The following is a 26,353-nucleotide window of genomic DNA, read 5'->3' as shown; positions in this document are numbered from 1 at the left end:
TGCCGGGCCGTTGCCGGGGAGATGGCGGCGGTCGCTCCCCGAAGGGGTGCCGTGCCGTGCCCCATCGGTCCCCCCGGGGCAGGCGAGCGGCGGAGGTGCCGGTATCGGCTCATCTCCCGCTCCCCGTGGGTGTGTGTAAACTTTCCTGAAGATCGGTCTGTGCTGCCTGCCAGATCTTCCTTACCGCAGGCTCTTTTTGTGTAATTTTCAGTTACCTGCTCTATTCTTATTGTTTAGACTTTCCAGGGTTGGGCCCCACCCCCCGCCTTTGCCCCCCTTAAGATTGGTGGTTTTTTTTTTTTTTTTTTTCTTGAAGGAAGTTGCATGGATAAGTTCCTATCCTACTTTTTATAGTGGCTTTAGGATGCTGTGTGAATGTAATTCCTGGATAAAGATTTCCATCGGACTTGTGACTTCAGCTTCTCCACTACAGACACCTACAGGGTACCACCCTTCCCCCCAACTTCACCCCCCCTTCTCCTAAATAATGCCCCCAATAATGAGAGATCCACCCTAGAAACTAGAAAGCACTTGAAAGTTTCTTGAACAGAGAATCCAGTATCTCTAGTGAGCATCTGGAAAGATTCGACGCAAATATTTTCTGTAGCTTTTCCTGAGAGTCCAAACCACTTCAGCATGTTTAGAGAAATTTTACAAAGCTGGTATACTTCTCTTGTAGGTTTTTCTTGGGTGTCTGACATTTTCTTGACTTATAAATGTAAATCCTAAATATTTTTGTATAATTTTGTAATCATACAGGCCGCGCAGCCAAACAAACTTTACAGGAGAGGGTATAGCATACAGATCACCGTCCTTTGTTGAAAATACAAGTGAGGCCTTAACTCCTATAAACAGTCAGTAGCTCTTGAAACATATTCAGGCAATAAATAGCAATTAGAATCCAGGTTACTTTCCGTTCTTCGGTGCTGAACAATGTCTCATACACCGAGAGCATTCTTCTTTGCCTGAGAGTCATTGAACTTGCACTTTGCTTTTACGTTTGAAAATCTTTTGTCTGGAAGAACTGAGTAAAATAATATGCAAGCTATGTGAGTTTGTAAAACATGCTGTTTTAAAGATTAAATAAAGCGCTATTAGGGGAAGCACCACGCTGAATACCTTAGTGGACGTTAAGAAATGTGAATGCAAATGAACCGAAATTTTGGAGTGAAAAATCACCGAATGAGTTTCTTCTTTTGTGAATTTAGAATAGGTGTAACTTTTCATTTTTTAGACCTAAACCTGTGGAAAACGTATCTCTGTAATAATCTCTGGTTTGTAGTGCGTATGTTCCATTTTGGTAGAGCTAGTGCATAATCTCCTAGTCAGTGATTCCATAGTACATCGCTTTCTGTGGTCCAGTCTCTAAGACTTTCTCTGACAAAGCTGACAAGCAAGATGCTGTCAACAGTATATTTAAACGCTATTTTGTAAGTCTCACTCATTTGTTAGCTTTTTTAAATGTGGAAAACAGAAATATTGAGCTGTTTTTAAGTTGCATTGCTTTTCTTGTTCCAGTGAAATGTAGCTTGATACTTGGCAAACTGGATTAGTTGCTTTTAGGTGATTTAACTCGAGAGATGAAAACAGAATTTTGAGTGTTTGCGTTCAGAATTCTGGGTCTGTGGTACAGCCACGTAACTTGGGTCATGTTTTTCAGGAAAATGGTATTTTTAAATGGGCTGGATAAAAAGTGCATTTTGGCACAAAGAAAAGTGATCCCAGGGTGGTGTTTTCTCTCATTGATGAGAAAGCAAACATAATTTAGGGAGAGGCCTACAGATGAAATGCTTCTGAAATATTTCTCGTGCTCAGGTTTTTTTTCTGCAGTCTTTAAAAATGTGTAAATAATGTTAATGCCTCGTGATACAGAAAACGCAAATGCAAAGAAAGCAGGATTGGAAAGAAAACTTTTCGATATCCTTGTAAAATGCTTTCCAAGTAATTTAATCTGATGGTGAAAAGAATGTGAGTTTCCTTTCTGGCATACCGTGATGCTTTTTGGTCTGTTTGCGTTTCGAATAATTTTTCAAGTGTTAAATTATTTATAATTAATAAGTATTCCAAAACATAGTATTTGCTAATTTAATTGTTTTGTTATTGTTGTCATGACATCAACATCCATGCATCATCAAGTAAATATTGGCATTATTTTTAATTTCGCTTTGAGCCTTGAAAAATCTAATTATGCAAAGGTGCTTCAAAAAGTTAGGTTATGTCATGTTCTAGTATTGCTGTAATGACGTGCCCTCTCGTGTCTGTTACTGCCCTGGAAGGCATAAAGCCGTGAGAAGATTCTTTATAATCTTGTTTCTTGGAAAGTTACTATTCTTATAAATTAAAGATGATGAGAGCCACTTAATACATTTTTATGTGTTCTATAAATTATTTGCATTTTCTAAAATATGAATTTGCTTGTTAAATTGAAGGGTAGCTGGTGTTTATAGTAGTAATTCTTATTCCTGTAAATCAATAGAACCTATGCATATGTTCAAGGAAATTCCTGATCTTCCTTTTAAGAACTACTATCATTGCTGTCGATATAGAGGTAATATAATCTGAAAATGAAACAGGTAGACCCAAGTGGAGGGCGAGGGGGGGCAAATTATTTCTACCAAAGCAGAACTTGCATTTTGAAATGATTTTAATATATTTCTAACCCATCCCTGTGTGATTTATGTTGAGCTATTGAATGTGACCTGAAAACAAGAAATCTTCGTGATGCTATTTCCTACTTTCCTTTCATAGGTCTTTTTCCTGCTCCCAAATATTTTTCTTTTTTTAAGTTTAAAAAAAATATTTTAAAAAAATAATTTGAAAGTCTGGGTATCTCTCCTTCAGGAACCATTCCTCCTTTCTACTCAGAAGGGATTACAGAATGGTCTTGTTTTGTTTTTTTTTTTTTTTCTTTAGAAGAATACAGTATAGTGATTCTTTTGTGTTTAACACTTGAGGACTCTCTATTGCCACTGCAGAAGGGTGTGACTAGTTTATCCAGATTGGCACATTTTTTTGTGCAAATCAGCAAGATCTGAAATCTATGCATTCTTCTTATGAGTATGCGTCACTGGCTAGTAAACTGCTTTCCAGTGGTAAAAGGAAGCGAACGAAGCTGTTGGTAACGCAAAGGCGATGGGTACAGAACAGACACCTTTTGATGCAGGAGTTTTGTAGTAAACACTGCAAGTTAAAACTCAGTCTGTGAAAATCTGGTGCAACAGAAGAGTGAGACTCTGAAAAGATGGTCTTTTAGCAGTAGTCTGTGCCGACGGGGACTTACTGGCATTCCTCTGCTTTCGATGAGAAAAATAGTGAGTGATACTGGTATTATGGGAGTCTGACAGCGCCGAGAAGCGCACAGGTTTGCCTATGCAAATTGCGACAAACAGTCGTGCATTTTCGTGCAGATTGCCATTGTAGCACGGGCCAGATGTATTGCAACTCTGCTGTTCTTATGGCTGGATTATTTTTTCAGCAGAAATATCAAACTATATGGTGGCTTTTCTTATTTAGATGAGCCTAATGTAGACAAAGGCCGAGGGGGATGCTTTTATTGCAGTTGTGGCCAGTTCTGACACTAAGGCTCAAAGCTCCCGAGTAAAAAGCTCTAAGCATGTCTATTTGAAGAGGACATTATTTTATGTTGTGAGAGATGTGGAAACAAATAAACACAAACTACTTAATACTGGGCCAAGAAGCACATACATTCGTTAGGTATTTTCACTTTTGAATTTGCACTGTCTGCCCGATTGGGGGATCGGGACCTCGGTGTTATAATTTAAAATGTGTTGCTGGTAACACGTGAAAAGTTTTGTGATCCACGTTGAGTTTAAGTTACTTTTCTTAGCTAAAAATACTGAATGATGCACTTATTGAAAACTAGTATGGTACTGCTAAATTAACTGTGGGTCTCGAAAAGGTTTCCGTTGCAGCGTGTTAGTCACAGATCCTTCTAAAATTTTGTTCCTGCTGCTGTTTGACTAAGCCACAGTGTGTCTGTGTGGTACCGAAAATGGTAACCTTTTATCTTCTCATCTCTGCCCTCACCAAGGGTACTTACTCATCTGCTGTGCTACTTTGTGAGCTTTTACGCTCAAAACCTGTTCTGGGTGCTCCGCTGGACTCTTGGGGCGTTCCTTTGCCTCTGTTTTTGAAGAAGTTCAGCAGCATGAATTTTATCGCGTGCGCGGGTAGTGCATTTTCTAGAAATTATTTGGCTGTCATAAATAGCTATAAGACTGGGAGGAAAGAGTTGCTGTAGCTTTTTCCCCCTAATGATTGCTGTACTTGTTGTATTTTCCACTTATTTCTTCTTTTCCCCATAAGTTTTGTATTAGTATCCCAAGTTTTACGTTAACATTTAAACTTTTTTGCCTAAAGAACTAATTTTGCTTGCTGATACAATTTCATAAAAAGTGGGTAAAATACTGCCTCTGTGTGTTTATTTGGATATATTGAAGTAGCGTAAAGAAAAGGGTAAAGAGGGACATATCACTTTCAAGCAACCAATATTAGATTTATAAAACTGTGAGTTAAATTGACTTTTGTTGATGTTAACGTGCTGATTGCACCTTTTCTTTCTGTAGCATTGAGAGGATTGACGTGGCATTCTAAGGTCATTTAAAATCATGACAAGCTCAGTTGGACAGAAAAAAGTCTCTTCAAGACAAAGGAAGTGTGGTTTTTGTAGATCTAATAAAGATAATGAATGTGGACAATTATTGATGTCAGAAAACCAGAAGGTGGCAGCACATCACAAATGTATGGTAAGTAACCCCTAGGAAAAAGGGAACGAATGTACTGAGCTTGTAAAAGACTACAAACTAATGAAAAATTCAACCAGCTGTGGCATTGGCACAGATGTTTAATCACACTAATTGGAAATTTTTGTGGGTTTCAAATATATAAATGCTCTATATCACTTTTACACTTAGAAATAAGTATTGTTTTTATAATTTTAGCTGTTCTCATCTGCACTGGTATCTTCACACACTGATAATGAGAGTCTTGGTGGTTTCTCTATTGAAGATATTCAGAAAGAAATAAAGAGGGGCACTAAACTGGTAAGTCTCTATATTTGGCTCTTGCAAATGGAAGACAATATTTTCTTACCTTCTATAACGTTTACCGTGAAGTTGTTCGATGTATTATATATATGGTGGTTGGTTTTTTTTAAAGTGCTACCTTGTGTGTGTGAGCTCTGAGGTAATGGATAACTTACAGAAGAAGATGTTGAAGTAAAATAGGTCTCAGATTTACAAAAAGAAAACCTCAGTAGATATGCTTATACTTACGTCGAAATTAAATTTAAATGTCAGTTGACCAACCCTTGAAGTGCCTTTTGGAGATGATAAAAAGTAGTTTGTCTATTTCAGTCCAGTTCTGCTCTCATGTAAACATATTGTTTTAAGAATCGTAGCTTAATCATGGAATTATTAAAAAAATAAATCCAGAATTATTATTTTTACAGTCACTTTTTTCTCATTGGCAAATGTTGTAGGAGATACTAATTTTTCAAATTTGCTTAGAAAAACTCATTTACAGGATATGCCTGGTTTTCTTTTTGATGGGCTGCATATAAACAGTAGCATTTTCTAAATTTATATTTCTAATCCAGTAATATCCATTTAGTATTTTCTGTTAGATTTCAGAATGAAACCCACATTCTAAGGACCTGGTGAGGGTATTATTCTGCCTTTACCGGTATTTGGTTTTTGCTGCCAAAATTTGGTTTTAACTACCAAAGGTACTTTTATTGCTCCCTTTTATATTGATTTAATAGATGATTCTGCAAATATAGGCATCTTAGGAGATACATGAGTACAGTAGTGATTGCAGCTCTACCAAATTCATAAGAATTGAGCAGTGATGACTATTTTAATTCCCAAGAAGCTAATCCATGACTCATATTTATTTTTTTTAAGAACTAATTGTTTTCCATTTAAGAAATGACTGAGACTTTTTCAAAATCTTATTAACAAATGATCAATTCACTCCTCACATTAAAAATTTTCAACTGACTTATTTAAAGCACTCTTCAGTATTTACTGGTTCTTGGACTACTAAGAACAGCCTGAAGTATTATTGTAGAACTATGATTATATAATAATAGTCCAATATTTCATCCAGTGTTTCATTTGAATCTTTTCCCATGCCGGAAACTATTTGCGCTAATTAGCTGAAGCATAAAGAAATAGCTATTCACAAGTCATTCATGTTGCAATTAGGAATTTCCAAAGAACATGGTAGTAAATGGAACTACAGGTCGCAAAGAAACATTTTGGTTCTTGGGTCTCTGAAATGTTTTTTGAAGGTTATTTCTTTTTATGTCATTGGTGGTTTCTGTCTTTCTGCTTCGGAATCTCTTTATGTTCCTTCACCGATGCAACAGCTGGATATATTCTTGGAGCTCACTAGCTGTATGTACCGAGCGCTTTGTTCAGCCTATTGCAGAAAACCTGGATCTGCTTAACTTAATAGATTCATAGTCCTGAGATGTTTGCTGTTTGGAGAGAATTTACAATAAAATTTTAGATCTTACCTTAGGTGCCTTATCTCTGTCCGTAGCTGTCAGAAAACTACAGCTCTGAACGAATCTTAAAGCTAATGTTTAGTTAGCCCACGTACCCTCTTCTAAGGTCCGCTTTCTGTTCTAGCGTGTTCTTTTATGTGGGAAACACATTAGGCAAAAATATCTCAGTGCGGTGCACCAGGCTAAGTCATTATATTGATACCTTGGACTAAATTTGTCTGCTGATAAGATTTGACATAGCTGCTCTCCTTCAGGAGGTGCCGCTGCTGACCAGGTACACACCGAAAACTGAGGCCCGTTCCTTCCTGCAGCGATAACGACTGCCAGCAGAGCCTTTCTGGTGGTCATGTACTATAGTTCTGTCTGGGAAAAGTTTGTAGGTTCAAACCCTCATCGGCCAGTCCTAAAAACTTAAGTCGTCTAAATATTTGGGAGCGCAGGGCACTGACACTATTCTTTCTGTTAGCTGGGCGTGGGAGATTTTTTTTTTAAAGAGCTTACTGATTTTGCAGCTTGTCAAACTTCACATATACCTGATATAACTTGGGAATTAATTAATCTGTGACAGTGACCATTTGGACAGCAGGACTCGTACCAATGGAATAAATATTTTATTACGGTCGGGAAACATAGACCAATAAATCAATATAAAAATTCCTGTGGTCTGTTTTGTTCATACAGGTACGTTGTGGTGTGCATAAAAGAAAGTTTTCTTTTTCACTATTTCTGGCTTTCAAAATAGTGAAGTACTGACTAAAATTGATTGGATGGATATAATTGCAACCTAGGCTTTTATAAAGAACATTGATCAGCCATTATTATATATTAAACCATAATGTATAACAAATTTGTGAGATAAAATGCTCATACAAATTAGGTAACCGCTAAGGAAGGGTATATAACTATACCATTTCAGAGCTTGCAGAGGAGTAAATGGAGATGACCCAAGGCTTTGACACTTGTACTGTTCAGTTAACTTTGGTAAAATTGAAAACCAGGATGGTGATACGTAACTTTGGTGGTATATTTATTTGGCACGTTGGAGACTGACAAGAAAGAACTTGACTAAGCTAGTGCGGTGGACAGAAAGTGTATTCCATAAAGATATATGTAGGGAGTATCCTACATTACACACTTACAATTAACTCCACATCCATAAGCGTAACCTTTTCGGGGCATGGGCAACATGCAGGATATGAACCAAAAGCTCTGGTTGTCCTGGGAGGGGAGTTTAATGGGAAATTCTGAGATTTGGGGGCAATATTATGTCAGTAAAAAGTAATACAGAGAAAAACATTGTGATGCTATCAATTACCTCCTTTCCTAACGCAGTATAAGAAGGGCAGCGATCAATTTAGAAGCATCATAGTTGGTGTATCCTAAGCACTGATGAGTCTAATATGAGAAGAATTAGTTATTGGGAAAGAAGACTAAAGCATCAGGCTCCCATTTAACCTTTTCTGTTATCTAAGTATGAAGAGCAAAATGTAGTCTAATCAAAATAAATTCATTGTATTTAACAAATATTTCACTAAATTCAGTGTTTTGGAAATTACTTAAGGAAATTACCTCTTTTGTCTATACAGTTAGCTGCTGAGGCTAAGATAAATTTTCAGGTCATCAGTATTTCTGACTGCAAGATTCATTGCCAAATGACTGTCCTTTTTATTTTTTTTTTCTTACCTTCATAATATAATTCAGAATTAAAGAGGTACCATTTATGATTTTAACTCTTCTGAAATGGTTGGTACAAACAGACTGTCCTCGGGAGCGGGATGTTTAGGTGAATAGCTGTGTCGCCTTCATCAAACACATTCCACAAAAGTAAATTCCTTGTTTTTGTCATTGAATTGATGATGAACGTATGGCGGTTATTTTACTGTTGCATAATTGCAACAAATTTCTCCTTGATTTGAAAATAAATTGTGAAAAACACCCGAAAGCAGGAAGAGTAATGCCAACTGCGTAACTCCATTTATTTTGTCACCAGGAGTGGTAACTATAATATTTTTGAAGTCAGAAGTACTAAGCCCATGGTAACATGAATTGTGCTTTCTTTTTCTTTACAGATGTGCTCTTTATGCCATTGTCCTGGAGCGACCATTGGCTGCGATGTGAAAACATGTCACAAGACATATCACTACTACTGTGCTTTGCATGATAAAGCTCAGATAAGAGAGAAACCCTCACAAGGCATTTACATGTAACTATTATTTAATTTGCTATGTTTATCATTCTATTTATATTTCACGTTCTTTTTTAAAAAAAAAAAAGAAAAACAACAAAGCCAAACAAAAAAACCCCACTTTGAAATCTAAACAAGACTGTTGCAAAAAAAATCTAATGATGATTGTGGCATTCAAAATAGTGATGTGCTCGAAAAGCATATTTTCACTGCAAGATTTGTATATCAGTGAGTCTTACAAGTGGGAGAAAAATGTACTGGCATTTAAATTTAAAAGATGAGTAAATAATCTGTGAATCGTGACTGACTTGACAGTTTTCAACTACTTTGTTTATAGGATTTTATGTCGAAAACACAAGAAAACTACGCATAACTCTGAAGGTAAAATTATTCAATATAAATTTTTCCCATTGTAGAAAGATACTTGGTTAAATTTAATTTTCTGGAGAATATAAATGTTTTCAGTAAAAATTAGAACTACTTTTTTTTTTTTTTTTGAGAAACAATGAGTCTGGAAGCCCATCCGATTTCTGTGTTTTCTCTAAAAATTATTGGTTGAGATGGAGAAAAACCCAAACCATAAATTTTAGGATGCTCGAAGGATTTGGTATTCTGTAAAAACAAAGTTTGGGTAGAAGTAATGCATTCCCTTCTGGGAATAAGCTGGATTATATTTGTAGTTAAATATTCACAATATTAACATCTAAAATATTGTCAGGTAACAGCTGATTTTTGCTATTGCTGATGTTCCTAAATATTCACTCCTTTTTTTTAACTATTAAATAGAGTTTAACGCCTTAAATAAGAAGGACCCAATAGTAAATGAAAAGGTTTGTGATCAGATGACTTACAGATATATTTCTGAGTCTTTCTGATAAACAAAAAGCCCTGTATGTATAGATTTATGAAAGCTGTGCATCTATGCAGAGATTAGTGAAATGGGGGAGCGGTGATATGCCACAAACATAGATAAATTGTGTGGTCTGTTAAAATTCCAAACTAATTGTGCTGTGGTGTGTTTATGCAACTATTTTTCCTTTTTCCTTTTTTTTTTTTTTTTCTACTGTGTCTGAATTTGGGTAGGCAAACAGTTGTTAGTTTACTTTTTGCATTGCTTTCAACTGAAATGTCATCGGATTTAACTAATGAGGAGTAGGTGACTCTTTATTTAGTGAAGATCAAATTCTGTAAATTACATCAGTCTCTTTCTACCAAATGTATTTTTAAGGTAATATACTACTACTTCTTACGCTATGGGTAGCAGATATATTAATGGTCAGGTTTGGATGTTACTTCAGTGTTCAGAAAGATATTGAAGGCAGTAGAAAATCCCAAATGAAAACAGATTGCTATTATTTTTTTTTAGTCTATTTAAATAATTGTTGTTACGTGCTTTCTATAAAACACCCTCTGATTTTGCTATTACTAGGTTTAAACAAGAAAAGCAGTATATGTGTTACATGAATTCTCCAAAAGAGGCAGGGCCACGTTATCTTGTAGTTTGGCACTTCGTTTCTTTGGTTTGGGGTTTGTTTTGCTTGTTAGCAGAGTACGGAAAAACATTTGAGTCCAGAGAGAGATTGATCTCTTTAACCGATATTTAAACATAATCTTTTCTACTTATTCACAAATGGCTCAGGGCTTGACGTCTATAGGAAAATGCCTCCCAGTTCCGCGTGGAGCCCAATGCCAATGGACGACTCCTGCTTGGAATTCCTTGCAAGATCTGAACTTGTGCTTTTCTTAAAGAGTTTTCGTAAATCATTATCTCCGATTTACAATCTCATTCTCTAACAGCAAAGGCTTTTAAATTTATATGGATATATTTGTCTGAGAAGACATGGGAAAAATTACTAGAGGTGTAGTGGCTTTTTTCTTAAATGTTGATGATGACGGTTTATTAAAACATTAAACTAGAAGCGTCCAAAGAGACTCTTAGTTTGAGGATAGGAGAAGGAGGAATAAACAACATCACTCAGAAGAACTGAGGCCAAAGAACCCAACAGTGTCTTACTTAGCATTTAACTTCGCACACATTTTTTTGTTTAAAATATTTAGTTCTGTTACACTTTAAGCTTCTAGAAATATGTGTAGGTATACTTCATATTTTTGTGTTCTATTTTTTGTTTAATATTTGACTGAAATTTTACCGGTGCTCTTTCCCAAAGAATATGTTCTCTTTTTAGTCCATGCAGTTTAGGGAACTATACCCATAGAATATTATTACTTACAGTTGTGGACTTGATAATGCCAGAAGCTGGGGCTCTTTTGTGATAGACCTCCTTTAAATCAAAGAAAGTAAAAATACATATTCCATCTGTCCTATGGAAACGACCTATAGCATTATATAGGAATGGCATTTTGCTACATTGAAAACGAATTACCTTTAGAAGACAGAAATAGACAAGGTGGATTTCAGAGTTTAAGAAGGGACTTTGGAGGTTTTGTTTCTTAAACATTTAAATGCTGAAGTTTGCTCAGTAAAATGGTGACTGGAAGGTGTTGGATGGTGAGGTGAAGCTTTACGTATGTATTTCGTTGGTTTATTTCTTGAGGAAAACGTGAATATCGAAGAGGAATTGAAATGTGAAAGAATGGTGGTGTGTGAAACCAGAAAGGGCTTGCAGAGAAGAGCGAATAGCCGAGCTCAGGATACTAGAAGCTAACATAGTGGCTTCCCCCCCACCTCTTGTTTTTGTTTTCATTTTTGTGAATCCTTTCTCTCAGCAGTGTTTTCATAACAGAATAGTTAAATCGCATCTGTAGTTATGTCACTCAACGTAGGCGCACAGAGCACTGGAATTATCGGTCCTTTTTAATGGAGACTCACTGCTCCTGCTCTGCGATGCTGTTCGGGTTTTTTTTCTTGGTCAGCGTAGAACATCTGGTTTTTTTATCGTTTGTTCTCTGTATCCAGATTTAACTGTTGGAGTCCAAATATTTTTATTATGTCACTTCTATTAGTGGATGTTGGAAGAGTTTTTAGGAGTGTTTGGTTTGGTGCAGTCCAGAATGGTTTATTTTCTGTAGGCGGTACTGCTGCATAATAGTGAGGTTTTTCCTTCCCTTGCATAGAAAATAGGTGCTTTGGGGGGGCAGACCTGTTCAAGGGTGAGGTCTGGCTAACGTAGCTTTTGTTAGAAATTCTAGCTATAAAGAATATCCATTAACTGTTTAGTAACAGTTAAAAAACATTTCTTGAGACTGCATGGAAATGTGGTTTAAAGACCTATGCTGGAATTAAAGTTACCAGGTTAAAACCTAATAAAAAGGACCTCTTAGATGTTATTTATTGCTGTCATGAAGTTCAAGTGGTGCGAGAATTCATCAGACTAAGTATCTCTCTACTCGCCAAGACAAAACTAATGAGTGATGGGAGTTCATTTTCCTTTCATTGACAGGAGCTGCCGAACAATATTCTGTTTTCTTTGAATACAAAAATATGAAACGTGGCAGCAGAGTGTTGTGCTCTTAAATTCATTATCTGTTCCAGCAGGTTGTTGGGTTTGTTTAATTTATCTGTACGGCCTAGCCTTCAGGGAAGACAGAATCGGAAATTTTTTTTCCCCCCTCTATTTCCTTTCTGTATATATATTTCGGAGCAATTCTTGTGTGCTGTGTTTCCAGTGACTGGGGAAGGACAGTAAGAGCGAGATACTCTCATGCTTTGGACGGGACTAAGCTGTGGCTGTGCGGTCAACAGATTTGAAGACAGCTGCTCAGAGGAGCAGAGCGAGTTTCTGTAAGCTTCGTGTCTAGATTTTTGTCTTGCTGGTTACAAATCTAACAAAGGAATCTGACCTGAACTTCAAGTCATAGTTTAATTCATAATTTAGGCAAACCGTCTAAGTTTTCAGTGCCTAAAAGGTTACAGGAATTGGTGCCGGTGCTTTCAAACTATCATGGCTTAACTATTAGTTGAATTACCGTTTAGTTTGATACAATGTTCTTTTTGAAGGATAGAGTATTGTTGATCTGGAACTGTTTATTGGAATTTATTCCAATGTACTGGAAATAATTGTTGAAAAATTGAAAAACTGGTATCTTTCCGTTCCCTGCAGGTGAGGCGGCCCTGGCCCCTGTGTTGAATTTAAAATTAATTCATCTGATCAGGAATAGTTTAATATAAACTAAGATAAGAATGTATTTTCATTCTTCTGTTACATAGTAGTAAAATAAAGAATAATGAAGGCAGCCGTGTGATAATCAATGGTTAATGTTTAAAACAGATGCTTGGGAACTGTGGGGTCAGAAAATAAAGTGTCCATAATTCCTGTCGTAGTTGTCCTCAAAGCCTTGGGGAATTCTGTTTCCACAGTGGAAATAAGGACATTCCCTGTCTCGGCATCCTTTTCATGTTATTCTACAGATCAAACATGAAATCTGTGCTTCTCATACTGTTCAGTGAGTTGAGTCAGGACCAGATTTCTTTGTGATACCTATTTAGAGATGCTGCGATCTGTATCAAACCGAGTACTTACTTCTTCAAAGCACTGCGTAAGCCAGAGGCTGGCAGGAAAAACATCCGAAACTTTTGGGCGTTATAGTTGGGTAACATCTTTATTCATCTTTGGGTTCTTTAATCAGTGTTTGCTTATAGTTGCATTTTCTGTAGCACTGTTCACAGCATAAGCTTGCCTACCATTGTACACAGTGATGCAGGCAGGTAGAAGAGTTTCTGTCGCATTGCAGTTGGGTGTCCTTCCACTTCTGCTGGTGGATGGTAACAAATCCTTCCGAGGCTCTGCCCACCCAGCCGCTTCGTTGTCTGTCTCACCGAGAATGCTGCTCCGAAAGTGGCGTCCAATGCATACGGAGGGTTATGACACAAACGGTCGGTCCAGGCAGTAAGTTAGCAATCTCCTGTGCGGTCCGTTACAGACTAATGAGGTATTTTGCAGAAGCATCACAATGGTGTTTTCTTACAGAAAAGGAAAAAATATAAAAGTTAATGTGGTGAACAGTGTGTCTGGTCTGAGGAGGTGTCCTGTGGTGTTCACGTTATGATGCTCCTTCCTATCTAGGCAAGACGTTATACAAATAGAAACTCGGTCAGCGAACTCATACTTAGCAGGTTTATCAAACCATTGTCATAAGCTTTCCGATTACGCAGGTAAGCTAAGTATTGTCTGGCTTCAGCCTGTGCCAGCGACTGTTTGCTTGAAAAAGCAATTAGATCGTATGGTTATGAAGGACTATTTTATTCATTTTCTGTGTTAAATGTACTTAATTAAAGAAACAATCTCAAGTACTTCATAACATAGATACTATTCAGTCAAAAATAGGTTTTGGACAAGAGTCCAAAAGTATCTGGGACTTTTGGAAAACATATTAGTGACAGGATCTAAGGGATAATTTAATTTTTTTCCTCTCCACTCTTTCTCCAGGTTAGATGTTTCATGTAACTTTGTCTTTTTCCATTTAAACAAACAAACAAAAACCTAAAAATTCTCTTCAGCAATTATATTCAGCATTTTAATTGTTAATTTCACATCATTTGCTGATTAAAGCTACTGTTATTTCCCGATCGGTTTACCTGATTCTGTACTTGCTTGCAAGGGCTTTTATGCAAATCTCTGGTTCTTATTAATGCTTAAATATGCCTTCACATTTTTATTACTGACTACTGGGACAATAAGGTTTTCTGGGGTTTTTTTGACATTTCTTTTCAATTTAAGATAATTATGTTGCCACATATGGTTCATTGGGTTTCAGCCATATTTTTAAGGACATCTTACTTTAACATGCTAAAGTACTTTTTTTCCTTCTCTGTTATATTCCATTTCTCCTCTGAAGATCTAGTAAGGTTGATTTTGTTCTTTGTAATTTTTAGAGTTTCTCTTTTATCCCAAACGCACTGTAAAACTTTACATATATATGTGTGATTTCAGATTTACGTAACAGCGTGGCTAAGCCGCTTCCACATTCTACATTTTACCCTCTCTTTATGCACGGTCCTACTTGCAAATATATTTTGCCGGTCAGTTTTATTTATTATCTGCCTCGTACAGACTGAGCCCCCTTTGCTTCTGGCTCACTTAGTCCATTGTTTAAGGTAATGTGGGAGGTGGATACAGCGAGCAGCATTAGCCTTTATTGTACACATCCGCTTTTTATTTGTTCTTTCACAACCTTCAAATCACTTAATTCTTGTATTACTTTGCTTTAACCCAGCTTTTGGAAAAGGGTGGTTACAGGTATATTTCAAGCTGATGTAATATAGAATAGATAGCGATATCTCAACCTCTTCTCTGCCAAGCCTTATTTTAAACAGCAAAACATCTTGATCCTTTTTCCTTCTAGTCATGATCAAAGGAGAATTTTTAGATTCCTCTCTGTAGCTGAGTCTCCCTGCTAACAGTTTATGTAATACAGCGTTTTGCTAGTCGTCTTTTTGTGGTACTTTGTACTGCTCGTGGATTTCTAAAATGCAAATTTGGGGCTTGTGGCTGCTCATCTTTCCGCTCATCTGAATTTACAATATCGTGTTCGTAGGTGCTTTTTAAAATGTAGAATGTTTCCTCTTGATTTCTATCCCCACCTCCCCTTTCTCAGACCGTATTGCGTGTTAAGCTTGTTTTTCCAGATATAGCATTTAGGGGCTTCTGAAGAAAGCTCGTAAGATACCTCCTTTGAAGATTTTAGATAAAGTTATGTTGAGGATATTGTGGTGATTTTAAAAATCAATGCAGTAATGGGATACGGGATGGGGGGCAGTTGAAGAATATCTAGGGAATCTCAGGGGATTCGGAGCATGGGTGATATCCGTGATAAAACGTCCTCTGGTCAGGGAGGAGTTGAACAACTTTTTGTGTTTTCCTTAGTTCAAGCTGACATGAGAAGTTGGAAACACCCAACCATCAGATGCCAGGGAAACAGGGTAAGCTGGCAGTGGGCTCGAGGGGAGGGATAGGGCACAAAGCAAACTGTGTATTAAACAGTAAAGACCATCCAAGGCAGGGGGATATTAAAGCCGGTTACGATCGCTTTCTTCCTATACTGTTACGCTACTTCGTAGTGCTGTTAAAAATGGGAGAAACTTTTAACCTTTTGAGGTATCAGTCTTGCAGATAGATGTGGTAGAGCAGATCCTCACATCGCAGTGGTGTCAATCCGTAGGGCCACGTCACTTGGAGGAGGAGACCTAAATCTGCAAGGAATTTTATTTTAATGAAGGAGTTTCAATGAGCTCTGAACTTTTTTGGAAGTACTAGTTTTGGGCACAGAAAAGGGAGTTTCTTTTGAGGAAAGCTGTGCAATCGAGATCTTTTTTTATCTTGCACTGAAACCATCTTTTAAAAATACAGCATTTTTACTTTTCAGATCTTAACTATTCTAACAATTGTAGACTAAAAATAACACTCAAGAACTAGGCTGTGACGTTTCTTATAAAAAGTTGGGTTTCGTAACGTGTGCTTGGTTTTCAGCAGTTATGATTCACTTCCAGTCTTGAAAGTGTGACTGTAAAGAGTTGAGGCTCTGCTTTAATGTCGTTTAGAAAATAAGGGTGGACTAAGAGGTGGGAAGTATTATGGTTTACAGAATTGATAAGGAGCTTTGGAAAAAATAAGGAATGTTGCTTGAATGGACTACATTTTGCTTCAGCGAATACAGGAGGGAAATCCGCGGAATGATTTTGGAAGGAATATTTTTTTAACTTCTTACTGATGTTGTTTAAAGGCTCATAAATTCAATAGGCACATTTTTGTAAGACTTTTTTTTTCTAGAATAACCATCTATGATTTATGTGAATGTAAAAGTAGAGACAAAGATTCACAGATTTCTTTTAATAAATTGGTGAAGAGCTCATATGATGAGGGACAAGACAAAGAGAATTCTTTTCTTTGAAAGAGGTTTTAGGTTGTAATAGAATTTGCTATATGCAGTCTGAGAAGTACGACATCTAAATTGTGTAATCTTGACTGGGGAATTTAGCAAGTAGAGATAAATGAAAAACACTGTTAGATAGTAAATTCTGAGAAGAAAATGTAAAATGTATTGTTTCATTAGATAATCCATGTCATCATGTATTTTATTTTATTTTTTCAGAATAAAATAAATAGTGCTTATTTTCACCTAATTACAAAAGAATAGTGTATGTATTAAAGCATAGGAATGTTGCAGTAGATAGACTGATGTATTTCAGTAGCGACTTGGGGATGTCTGTATATAGCTGAATAATCTGTCAGTTCGAGCCAAAATAATTTGCAGCTTTGTAGTAGTGTATTCTCAATTTTTTTGCCTCTTTCTAACCGTACGACAGAGCAAAGCTTTGGGGGAATTATGTTTCAGTATAACCTGTTGTGGTGCATTTGGATTAGTTTTCTGTCCTCCCTGAATAAACGTGCAAGAAGCCGTAGCTTCCTGGGGGATTAGGGACAGATACGATAGACGGAGCTTAATAGGACACGCTGGTGTGCGAGGCCTCGGGCCAGTCCTTCACTTATCTTCTACTCCAAGTTGATGGCTGTGGAATACCTTCAAGTCTTTGACTTCAAACTCTCGTGCAATTGAGTCGCTGTTAATCACGAGATAGAAATGCGATTTGATTTTTATGGGATAATAGAGATGAAAGAGGAGTTCTGGCGAAGCAGCCTATCGTCACAACATAAGATGTCCTCGCTGGATACTGAGACCACGATACAATGGCAATAAGTGCCATAGCAATGTTTAAACGGTAATAATTATACCACAACAGTTAAGTGGCCCATTAATGTATAAAATAGATGTTGCAAATCTTCTGATTAAGATTTCCTTCCGTTTGGGGGCTCATGCTGATGTTTGTGGTTTGGATTTTGAGCGGCAAGTTCTTCGGCAGTGTACGTGCTGGGTTTTTTTTAAACAAGTCTGCTGAAATGTCTCTGCAGTTTGAGCAGGGGTGGGTGTTACGTATTAAAAGAAGGAAGAAAGATGCTCCTGTGAGCAGCCGATGATCAGGAAAGTGGTGAGAGACTGAAGAGAGCTGATTAGTCAGCATCAGATACAGCTTCACTAGATCCTATTGGAAGCGATCTTAAGTTTGCAGAATTGATCTGTATTAACTGTAGAGCTTTGAGTAATCAAAAGGACACTGCTAGAATGCTGGATTGCAGTTCTGTGCAGCATTCAGCAGCTGAGCTGACCTTTTCAAAGGAAGTTGTCAGACCTCTTTGGTATATCTGTATTAAAAGTATACATTCTTATGTTCCTAATGGTCTACAAATACTTTTTCTGGGATTTTGCCAGTGTGGATGGTTTTCTGTAAACTGGCAGCTGCTTTTAGCTGTAGATGTAGAAATATACTGTAACTAAAAATGAAATTTTAGATTTGTTTCGTGGTGGCAGAATACATTTCAGTTTTAAAACTTGATGTTAATGTTATAGTCAAAATGGGTGATTTTTTTTTTTTTTTCTTCGGTCAAAAGGCATCAGTTAATAAAGCAAGGAGAGAGGTGTCATTTAGAAACACTGGCGTAATATCAAGGGCAATTTACATTGGAGTTATGCATCTTAAAAAAATAAAATAAAATAAAAGCTTATTTCATGGTTGAAAACATTTTCTGGTTTCAGTGTAGTTTAAATGAGTGTTATTTCCATGGAGGTATCCATATGTATCCATATGTATCCATATGTATCCATATGTATCCATATGTATCCATATGTCCTCTTTAAATGAGTGTTATTTCCATGGAGGTGAATATATGTATCTGAGGACACATTTTATGTCTGAAAGTAGAAGTTGTAAGAAATGCTAAACCTTCTTCATATATGATGTTATAAAGAAGCAAAGCTGTGTGCACTGTATAAAGAACTAACTGATGTTTTCAGGAGCTGCAGTTGCATGTTTGTAACAGATGGGAAAAAGTTGCTATTTTTATTTCTGACCAAAATAGAGAGAATATAGGTTATGTTTCTTCTTGTCTGGTTTGCTTTTTGCTTTTGCTTTTTTGTTTTGTTTTGTTTTGCGTAAATTTTTGGAGAATGTTATTTGATGATGTTTTCTAACTTCTAAAGCAGATTTAGAAGAAAGTATCAATGAACACGAGTTGGAGCCTTCACCTCCCAAAGGAAAAAGGAGGGGTCGTAAGGGAAAGCCAAGAAAAACAAATTCAAAGGGGCAATCAGAAGACACTAGATCTACGTCCTCACATGGCACAGATGAAATAGAAAGCAGTTCCTATGTAAGCAGTAAATACGCTAAACTTCTTAGAAGACAGAATTGCATATTTCTTCTCTGCAAATATAATTTTTGTTAAAATTTGCATTTGTCTGAGCCTCCAGCTGGTGGCCACAGGCTTTTAAAATTACAACCTTATTTGTCACCCAGCAGTATATTTTAGTAAAATGTTTTTCTTTCAGAGAGACAGGTCTCCCCACAGAAGCAGCCCCAGTGATACAAAACCTAAATGTGGATTCTGTCATGCAGGTGAAGAAGAAAATGAAGCTAGAGGAAAGCTTCATATATTTAATGCCAAAAAGGCTGCAGCACACTATAAGTGCATGGTGAGTAACAGTGGTGGTGTTAACCAGTCTATTACGTGAATTTTGTCTGAATTGCTATTTTAGATTTTAGTACAGTACCCTCACATGTAATTACGCACGAGTATTGTCTGTGTGCTGATGATCTCTTTAAGCGCTCAAGTGTTGCGAAGTGAGCAATTCATTTCTTTTCACCGCGGGCAATATGGGTAAAAGTTGGCTACGTGCTAAGAGATGGAATTAGCTCAGGGAGACTCTTTAGTTTATTAAAAATGCTCCCTTAGCGTCGAAATGCATACACAGTATTTAACAAGGAAAACAGAAAACAGTTTTAACTGCAAGAATCCACTCCAAAAATGAAATACCTTTACTCCACAGGCATTCAGACGAAATCCAGGAAGAATCCGCAAACTTCATTAGTTTTCTGACCAGTGGGTTCAGGCTGTGTGACTCCAGTAGAGTGGGACGGTAGAAAACCCCTTGCCTTTAGATGATCGCATTTACAGAACTGTCAGCCTGAAAAGAATCTGCTAATTTCAGTGAACAGGAGCAGATAGCACTGTCTTCCATATAACTCATTCAATGAACACAGTAGGGCTTTGAGTAACAAACCTCAGGGGTTCCTGTTGTACCTAAAAATGAATAAATAGTCCAGGCAATCAGCGGAGTATTAATTGTCTTCCTATACCTGGCCTTGCTGAACAGAGAGCTGGTGTGTGCCAGAAGCCCTGAGTCTTAGAGTGCTCTTGGCTGCTTTGTGTACCTGAGCTGCAGTTTTAAGACAGTTTAAACTGAATGTACCGGGGTGATGACAGTAGGGATGGTACTTCTGTGCCCCGGTGTCATCCCTCAGGGCTTTTCAGGTACGCTGACATCAGCTGTGCTGTGAAGCTGACCTGTATGTATGTCACAGGGAAGGAAATGGAATATTCCTAAAAAGTTCAGCGGTGTAATTGGTAACGTTCCCCATTTATTACTTTGTGTTTTCATCATGTCATTATTTCTTGTCTGCTCCTTTATCTTTTAAAAGACATTTCTCCAAGGCAACAAGTATAATTAAAGCAGTCAGGTGGGTTTCGGAAGGAATACTCGCCATGCTAATTACTCAGCATGGGTTTTTTTCCTAGTTTGTTGGTAAAGCACATGCTGTCTGAGATCACAGAAGGGGATGTTCGTTACTCGGATATTCCTGCTCAAAACAAAACAAAATTTCTAATCATCTCGGTGACGTGAAATTATTTTGACTTGCTTGTTTTCCAGTTGTTCTCTTCTGGCACTGTCCAGCTAACAACAACTTCAAGGGCAGAGTTTGGCGATTTTGATATCAAAACTGTACTTCAAGAAATCAAGAGAGGAAAAAGAATGGTATGTATCTGCAGAATGTGATGAACGTGTTACTGATTCTACTGAGGCGTATATAGCTCTGCTTCCTTCCTTTTGTGAAACGATCTTTTCCATCTGTTTCTAAAACCAAAATGTAAATGTATTGTTGCTTTTGGGACAGGTAGCCAGATAGAAATCACATTACAATTAATGGGGTTTGGGCATGTGGTAGTTAGTGTTTTTTAGGACAATGTACATAATTTATTATTAGCCTTCCTGTTACTATGAGAGCGTAACAGCTTTGGGTCCTGTGTTACTAAATGCACACTGTGTAAAACTACAAATAAAATTGGAGAATATGTTCTTGCAGTGTCATCTTTCCAACTGTTTTGATGTTTTAATATGAAAACGTCTTAAGGCCTCAGAGGTGGCGATGCTGGTAAAATGTCACGTTGTATTTTATTACAATTCAGGGTGTTTTTAAAGTGGTAAGAAACTGGGGGGGAGGGCAGGAAGAAAACAAATAGCTAACCCTATGGTTCCTTGAAAAAAAAAATCATTTGAGATTCTTCATATATTAACATACTCACTTCAGTGGCAATAAAATGATCTTGGAAAGGCAGTAATCTGTGCAATCGTGTAGCAATTTGCAATCCAATGGACAAGTAAAATACTAGTGTTTGTATTTTAATAGGTTAGTATTATACAGCTCCTGTTTTACAATATCTTTGATTAACTTTTAGTTGGAAGGATGATCTGCCAGAGAAATTGCCCTGTTACAAAATGGTAGCCATAAATATGAGGAGCGCTAAACTGAATACTAAGAGGCAAGAAAAGCTGAACGGTGCCATTCTTTTCTTTCCCCTGCACAGAAATGCACGCTTTGCAGCCAGCCTGGTGCTACTATTGGGTGTGAAATTAAAGCCTGCATAAAAACGTACCATTACCACTGTGGAGTAGAAGACAAAGCGAAATACATTGAGAATATGTCACGAGGAATTTATAAGTAAGGACCTTTGTGATTCTTGAATCTATAATGAAAGCGAAGCTATTTCATGGCACTTTTTCTGCCTAACTTGGCTAGCCAAGTATGTTACTAAAAAAGAGAATATAATTTCATTTAAAATGGTATTTTTAATTAATTGTTGACTTTGCAAAATATTTCTGTTACTCTGCTAACTTAAAGTTTACGTAGTGGTGTTGTAATATGAGAAATGCAAAAATTAATTGACTTGCGTTGTATTTTCCTCCTCAATTAATCTGTAATTTATATTGAGGAAACCCTGGATAATTTATGTCACGATTCCTCCGTATTGATACGTTTTGTAGCTTACTTGGGGGTTTTTTGGACCCGGTAACTCGCCATTCTTGCTTGCCGAACTGCTGGCGTTGGTGCCAGTGTGGCTGTGCCCACAAGAGGGCATTCTCGGAGCAGTGTAATAGCAGTTCTTGAAAACAAGAATCGATCCAAGTTTTGTTGCCGAGTCTTCAACCTTGTTTTCTTTCTCAATTTTAACTGATGCTTGACCGAAAACCGCGAATGAGTTATAAGAGTGAGCGATTGACTTGTAGCACATCTCAAAACTAATTGAGAGGAAAGTCTGGGTTTGGTAGGTATTTTCAGTCAGAGTCCTCACTGTTTCTTTTATTGTGCCAGACTCTATTGTAAAAACCATAGTGGAAATGATGAAAGAGATGAAGAGGATGAAGAAAGAGAAAGCAAAAGCCGTGGCAAATCAGGCACTGACCATAATGACATTCCTCCGCAGCAGCTCAATGGAAACTAGGTATGGAAGTTACTCCTGACAGATCTGTTACCGAGACTGAAACGCAATATACATTTAATGTAGTTCATTGCAGTGAAGTATTTAAATCTAGTGTATGCAGATAAGTACTTTTTATTGGCATACTGTAGAAAAATGGGGAGGATTCGTTGGTTTTTAAATCCAGCTGCCTTTGTAACAGCGTTCTCGAGAAGGGAGGCCCTCATTTCTACCGCTAAATATAGATGTAATGTCAGAGCTGCGAAATGCTTTTCTGTATGTTTTTAAATTTACTATTGTTTTCATCATTTTTTAAACAGGTTCAAGGGACAGAGTTATAGAACTGGGAATGGCTAAGACATCATAACTACTAATTCTTTTAAATTGTTTTCTAAAATCAGAAGAGGGTTAGTAACTTTTTACTGCCCGACTCTGTTAGAAATTTCATTGAACTGCCTGAAACGTTCATGTGTGTGAGCCTTCAGTAAGTGGCAGAGTTTTACATGTCAATATTATGTAGTTTGTAGTCTGCAGTGTCTGGAAAAAAAAAATGAAACACTATATAAATGATATGTAATATGTACAGTGTCAAAAGTTAAGGCAGACATTGAAATGAAGTAAGATCTATATTTCTGGACTGAATAAAAACCTTAAGATTTGGAATGTGTAAGTTGTTTAGTGGATTCATGCAACGAGGGAAGGTCTTAGCTAGTTTAATTAACAGCACGGACAAGTTCGCGGTGGCGACAAGCTGGTACTGTGCGAATTTTGCATTTTCTTCATACACAAGTTACGGAGGCTATACACGGGAAAGCCGCTCTCTGTTCTTGCTTGCAAAGCACACAGTAGAAAAGGACTCAGTGTACACCGAAGCACGCTTGAACATTTCAGGTTGTTCCTGTTGTGATTGCTCATTCCGCCCGGCATTGTTTGCGGGAGATTTACTTGAGCAGCTGTTGGTTCTGAGCTGGGAGCTTTAGAACTCATGCCAAAGGGCTGTAGTTCATTCTTCCCCCAACGACCCACCTCTTTCTGTGGCCCTGATTTACAAAGAACGCTTCATGAAAGTGTGATTAAAACCTTACTATACAAATGTGTGGACTCTGCAGCCCAATCTCTTTTACTTCGGAGAGTCCCAACTCTTAACTCGCTATGGAATTTAGCCACCGTATCTGACATCCATACCTCAAGCGTTCTGCGTTGTGTGGAACGCTTCATGTTTTGTCCAGAATATGCATAAAGGTCCCATATTCTGTAAGAGGAATGAGGAAACAACCCGTTCTGCTAGATTGGTATTTATTTTTTAATCTTATGACCACTATATGAGAAACTTGGCTTATCATCCTTATTGGGTTTAGTGATTATTTTTCCCTCGTTCTGTCAAGTCAGCAATCACGTCATGGAATTCTACTTGCTGGAGTTTGAGGTTCCTTTAGGGAATAATCAGATCTAGGCTGTACCAAACCTAACAGATCAGTCCCCCGACTGCTTTCAAAACCCCTCGTCATTTCTAATGGCGCTGAGCTTCTTCAATTGGTCTGTTAAAGCACATTCTCAGACTGACTGACGTAAAACCAAAAAGCTGAATCCAGTCCACGTGTTTGTTGCTATCGCCTCACCTTATTGTTTGTTTAGGGTTTTGACTTGTTTCACTCCGAATTCCCAACAAAACTTCTGGATGTGAAGGAAGGAAACAAGCAAAATACACTGATTTGGACTATAAACTGCTACAGTTCTTCTGGGATTGGTATTGCAAAAACAGTTCATTTGTAACATGAGTTTCTGTAGCATTTTTTACTTGTATTTTTAAAAGATTTAATGTGTGTCATTTGTCTTCTTATGCATTCCCTTAATGTCTTGAGGGACTCAATTACTGTATATTGGAGTTTCTAACATTCTACCTGTTAGAATTCAATCAATTCTGTTTGCTTTCCTGGAGAATGATGCCGTTTTGGAAAGAAATATTGCTGTGTACAGAAAATACTCAGTTACTGCTCTAAACATGATGCCATTGATCATTTTTATTTTGTATTTGTAACTTTCAAAATTAAAAGCGTGACTTGAATTGCAATGACAGATCGGTTATTGAAATTGTCTATCAAGGTGTTTTGTTTCTCCTAGAATACGAACACTTTTCAGCCACTCGGAGCAGTTTTAGGATGCGAAATAACATCCTTCGATGTTTAAATTCCTTCTAGATTTGTGCCTCGGACATGGCCCTCCCATGGAAAAAAAGGCACTTTGTTTGCAGCTACTGTATTTTAACTGAGGTTGCATGGGGTGGATCTGCCAGCATACTGATCGTGTTTGAGACTGAGCTCTAATTCGTAGCGTGTCCGTTGCTTAGTATAATATTCAGTCCAGTAATTCATCTGTTACGAAATAAATGACCCTATTCCATGCCTCGAAAAACCAGAGCAGCACTTTACCTTCGGGTAGCAGAGAAGTGGCTGGTTTACCTGTTACCTCCTTGTGCTGAGATGGTCTGACTAAACCGCCGGTAATTCAGAATTCACGGACACAAAGTCGAAAGCAAAAATCTTTTCTTAGGAGCCTCAAATTTGTCAGAACTGACTTCAACTCATGTATGCTGGGTAAAAGTGCCTTACAATGTAAAAATTGTATTTATATGTTCCCAAGTAGCATCACCTGCTGGGGAGTAATTCTGTCGTGGTGTTAATATTTAGAAGAAATGTACCTCAGCAGTGTATTTACTGTACATCTCTTACGTCCTTAATTGTAGTTTTAAAAAGCATGACAATGTATGATACTATACAACATTTACATCATTTTTTAAAGACAAAATACTGCCATTACTGTCTTTTTACGTGTATTTTAGCTTGGAATTTCAGACTGTCTGTCTGATTTTTTTTTTTTAATTTTTTTTTTTTTTGGTAAAGCAATGTAATCTTTGCAAGCATATACTGAAGATTATTCTGGAGCATCTACTGCCTTCCCAGAAATGTTAGAAGTAAGGAAAGTGCTCTATAGGTGAAATAGATATGTTTAAATTAGCTAGTTAAATTAATGCAGTCTATTTGTTACCGAGATTGTTTTTTTTTTTTTAATAGGCACCTTCTGCTTTCATCTCACAATCAGAGAACTCATGAATTTAACAAAACTTGTCTTACGAAGCTGGTTTCACTTTATTTAATTTTTTTTTTTTTTTGGCCTTTGGGCATTTCTTTTGCTCACAAGAGTAGCGTGTGCTGTTGAAGCCACCTGGAACCCTCGGAGAAGGGAGGTTTCTCCCCGACTCGCTGTGACTATGTATTAACAGGTCTCCCCAACTCACTGTATCTCTATATTAACAGATCTGCGATTGTGCTATACCGAGAAAGGACTGTACCAAGGAAGGACAGGCATCAGAAGGATATTGTTCAAATAACTTGAGGATACAGCTGGTGTAATGCCAGAGTCTCGAGGCGTGATCAAACACTCTAGCAGTAAGCTGTGCTATCCCTCCATTCCGAGGAAGGGCGAAAGGCCGGTTCGATGTCAGCGTCAGTGCAGGTAGCTAGGATGAAATAGATTAGGTGATCAAAAACGATCGACTCATTCAGCAGGTGTTGGTCCACGGGAGGTTCTGCGATAAGGCTCTAGTAGGAGTTACGCCTACACTCCGCAAAGTCTGATCTTTAGGTACAAAGAGCTGTGCTGATCTAGAATGCTATGATTATACTGAATCTGGCCCTAAAATGTAATATACAGGAAGAGAGCGTGCTGCTTACTGCTGCCTATATGAAAAATAACTTCATGCTAAACCAGAGTGAAAGATGAAGAGGTGATAATCGACTTGAAATATCAGACTTACCCGGCAGGTGATAATCAGTGCATTCCAAAAATATTAATACGCTGAATCAGATTGACAAGAAAATTAATCCTCATTAGAAGAAATTAATCTTAAGAGAACTGAAAGTACGTTATAGCAAACAGTGACGACTCTTCCATGTCACCAGAAATGGATTCCACTGTATTAGTGATGGAGGTTAACAAACGGAACACGGCTCTTGATTCATATACTCCTTGAAGCATTTCCTATATATGCATATGTATGCACATCCGTTAGTCAACAGTGACATCTCAACCCTT

The 26,353-nt window shown here is 37.4% G+C and overlaps 1 protein-coding gene across 2 annotated transcripts; it reads left to right on the top strand.

The window, feature by feature from the left end:
- The first annotated feature begins 4,586 nt into the window (after positions 1–4,586).
- Positions 4,587–23,548, top strand: PHF6 (PHD finger protein 6). 2 transcript variants are annotated; one of them, XM_009881718.1, is made up of 11 exons: positions 4,629–4,766; positions 4,962–5,063; positions 8,602–8,735; positions 9,055–9,098; positions 12,211–12,213; positions 18,711–18,877; positions 19,056–19,199; positions 20,436–20,540; positions 21,371–21,504; positions 22,156–22,285; positions 22,582–23,548. In XM_009881718.1, exons 1-10 carry the CDS (start codon positions 4,629–4,631, stop codon positions 22,283–22,285), a joined length of 1,101 nt encoding a protein of 366 aa, XP_009880020.1. In that variant the 3' UTR covers positions 22,582–23,548. The 2 variants fall into 2 exon arrangements, with proteins under 2 accessions (XP_009880021.1, XP_009880020.1); XM_009881719.1 differs by lacking the exon at positions 12,211–12,213 and having other exon boundaries at positions 4,587–4,766; positions 18,714–18,877.
- The last annotated feature ends 2,805 nt before the right edge of the window (positions 23,549–26,353 follow it).

Source organism: Charadrius vociferus, unplaced genomic scaffold (genome assembly GCF_000708025.1).
Source record: "Charadrius vociferus isolate BGI_N301 unplaced genomic scaffold, ASM70802v2 scaffold472, whole genome shotgun sequence".
Taxonomy (NCBI): Eukaryota; Metazoa; Chordata; class Aves; order Charadriiformes; family Charadriidae; genus Charadrius; species Charadrius vociferus.
Note: the sequence above shows the minus strand (reverse complement) of the source record. Positions and strands in the feature narration are given on the sequence as shown.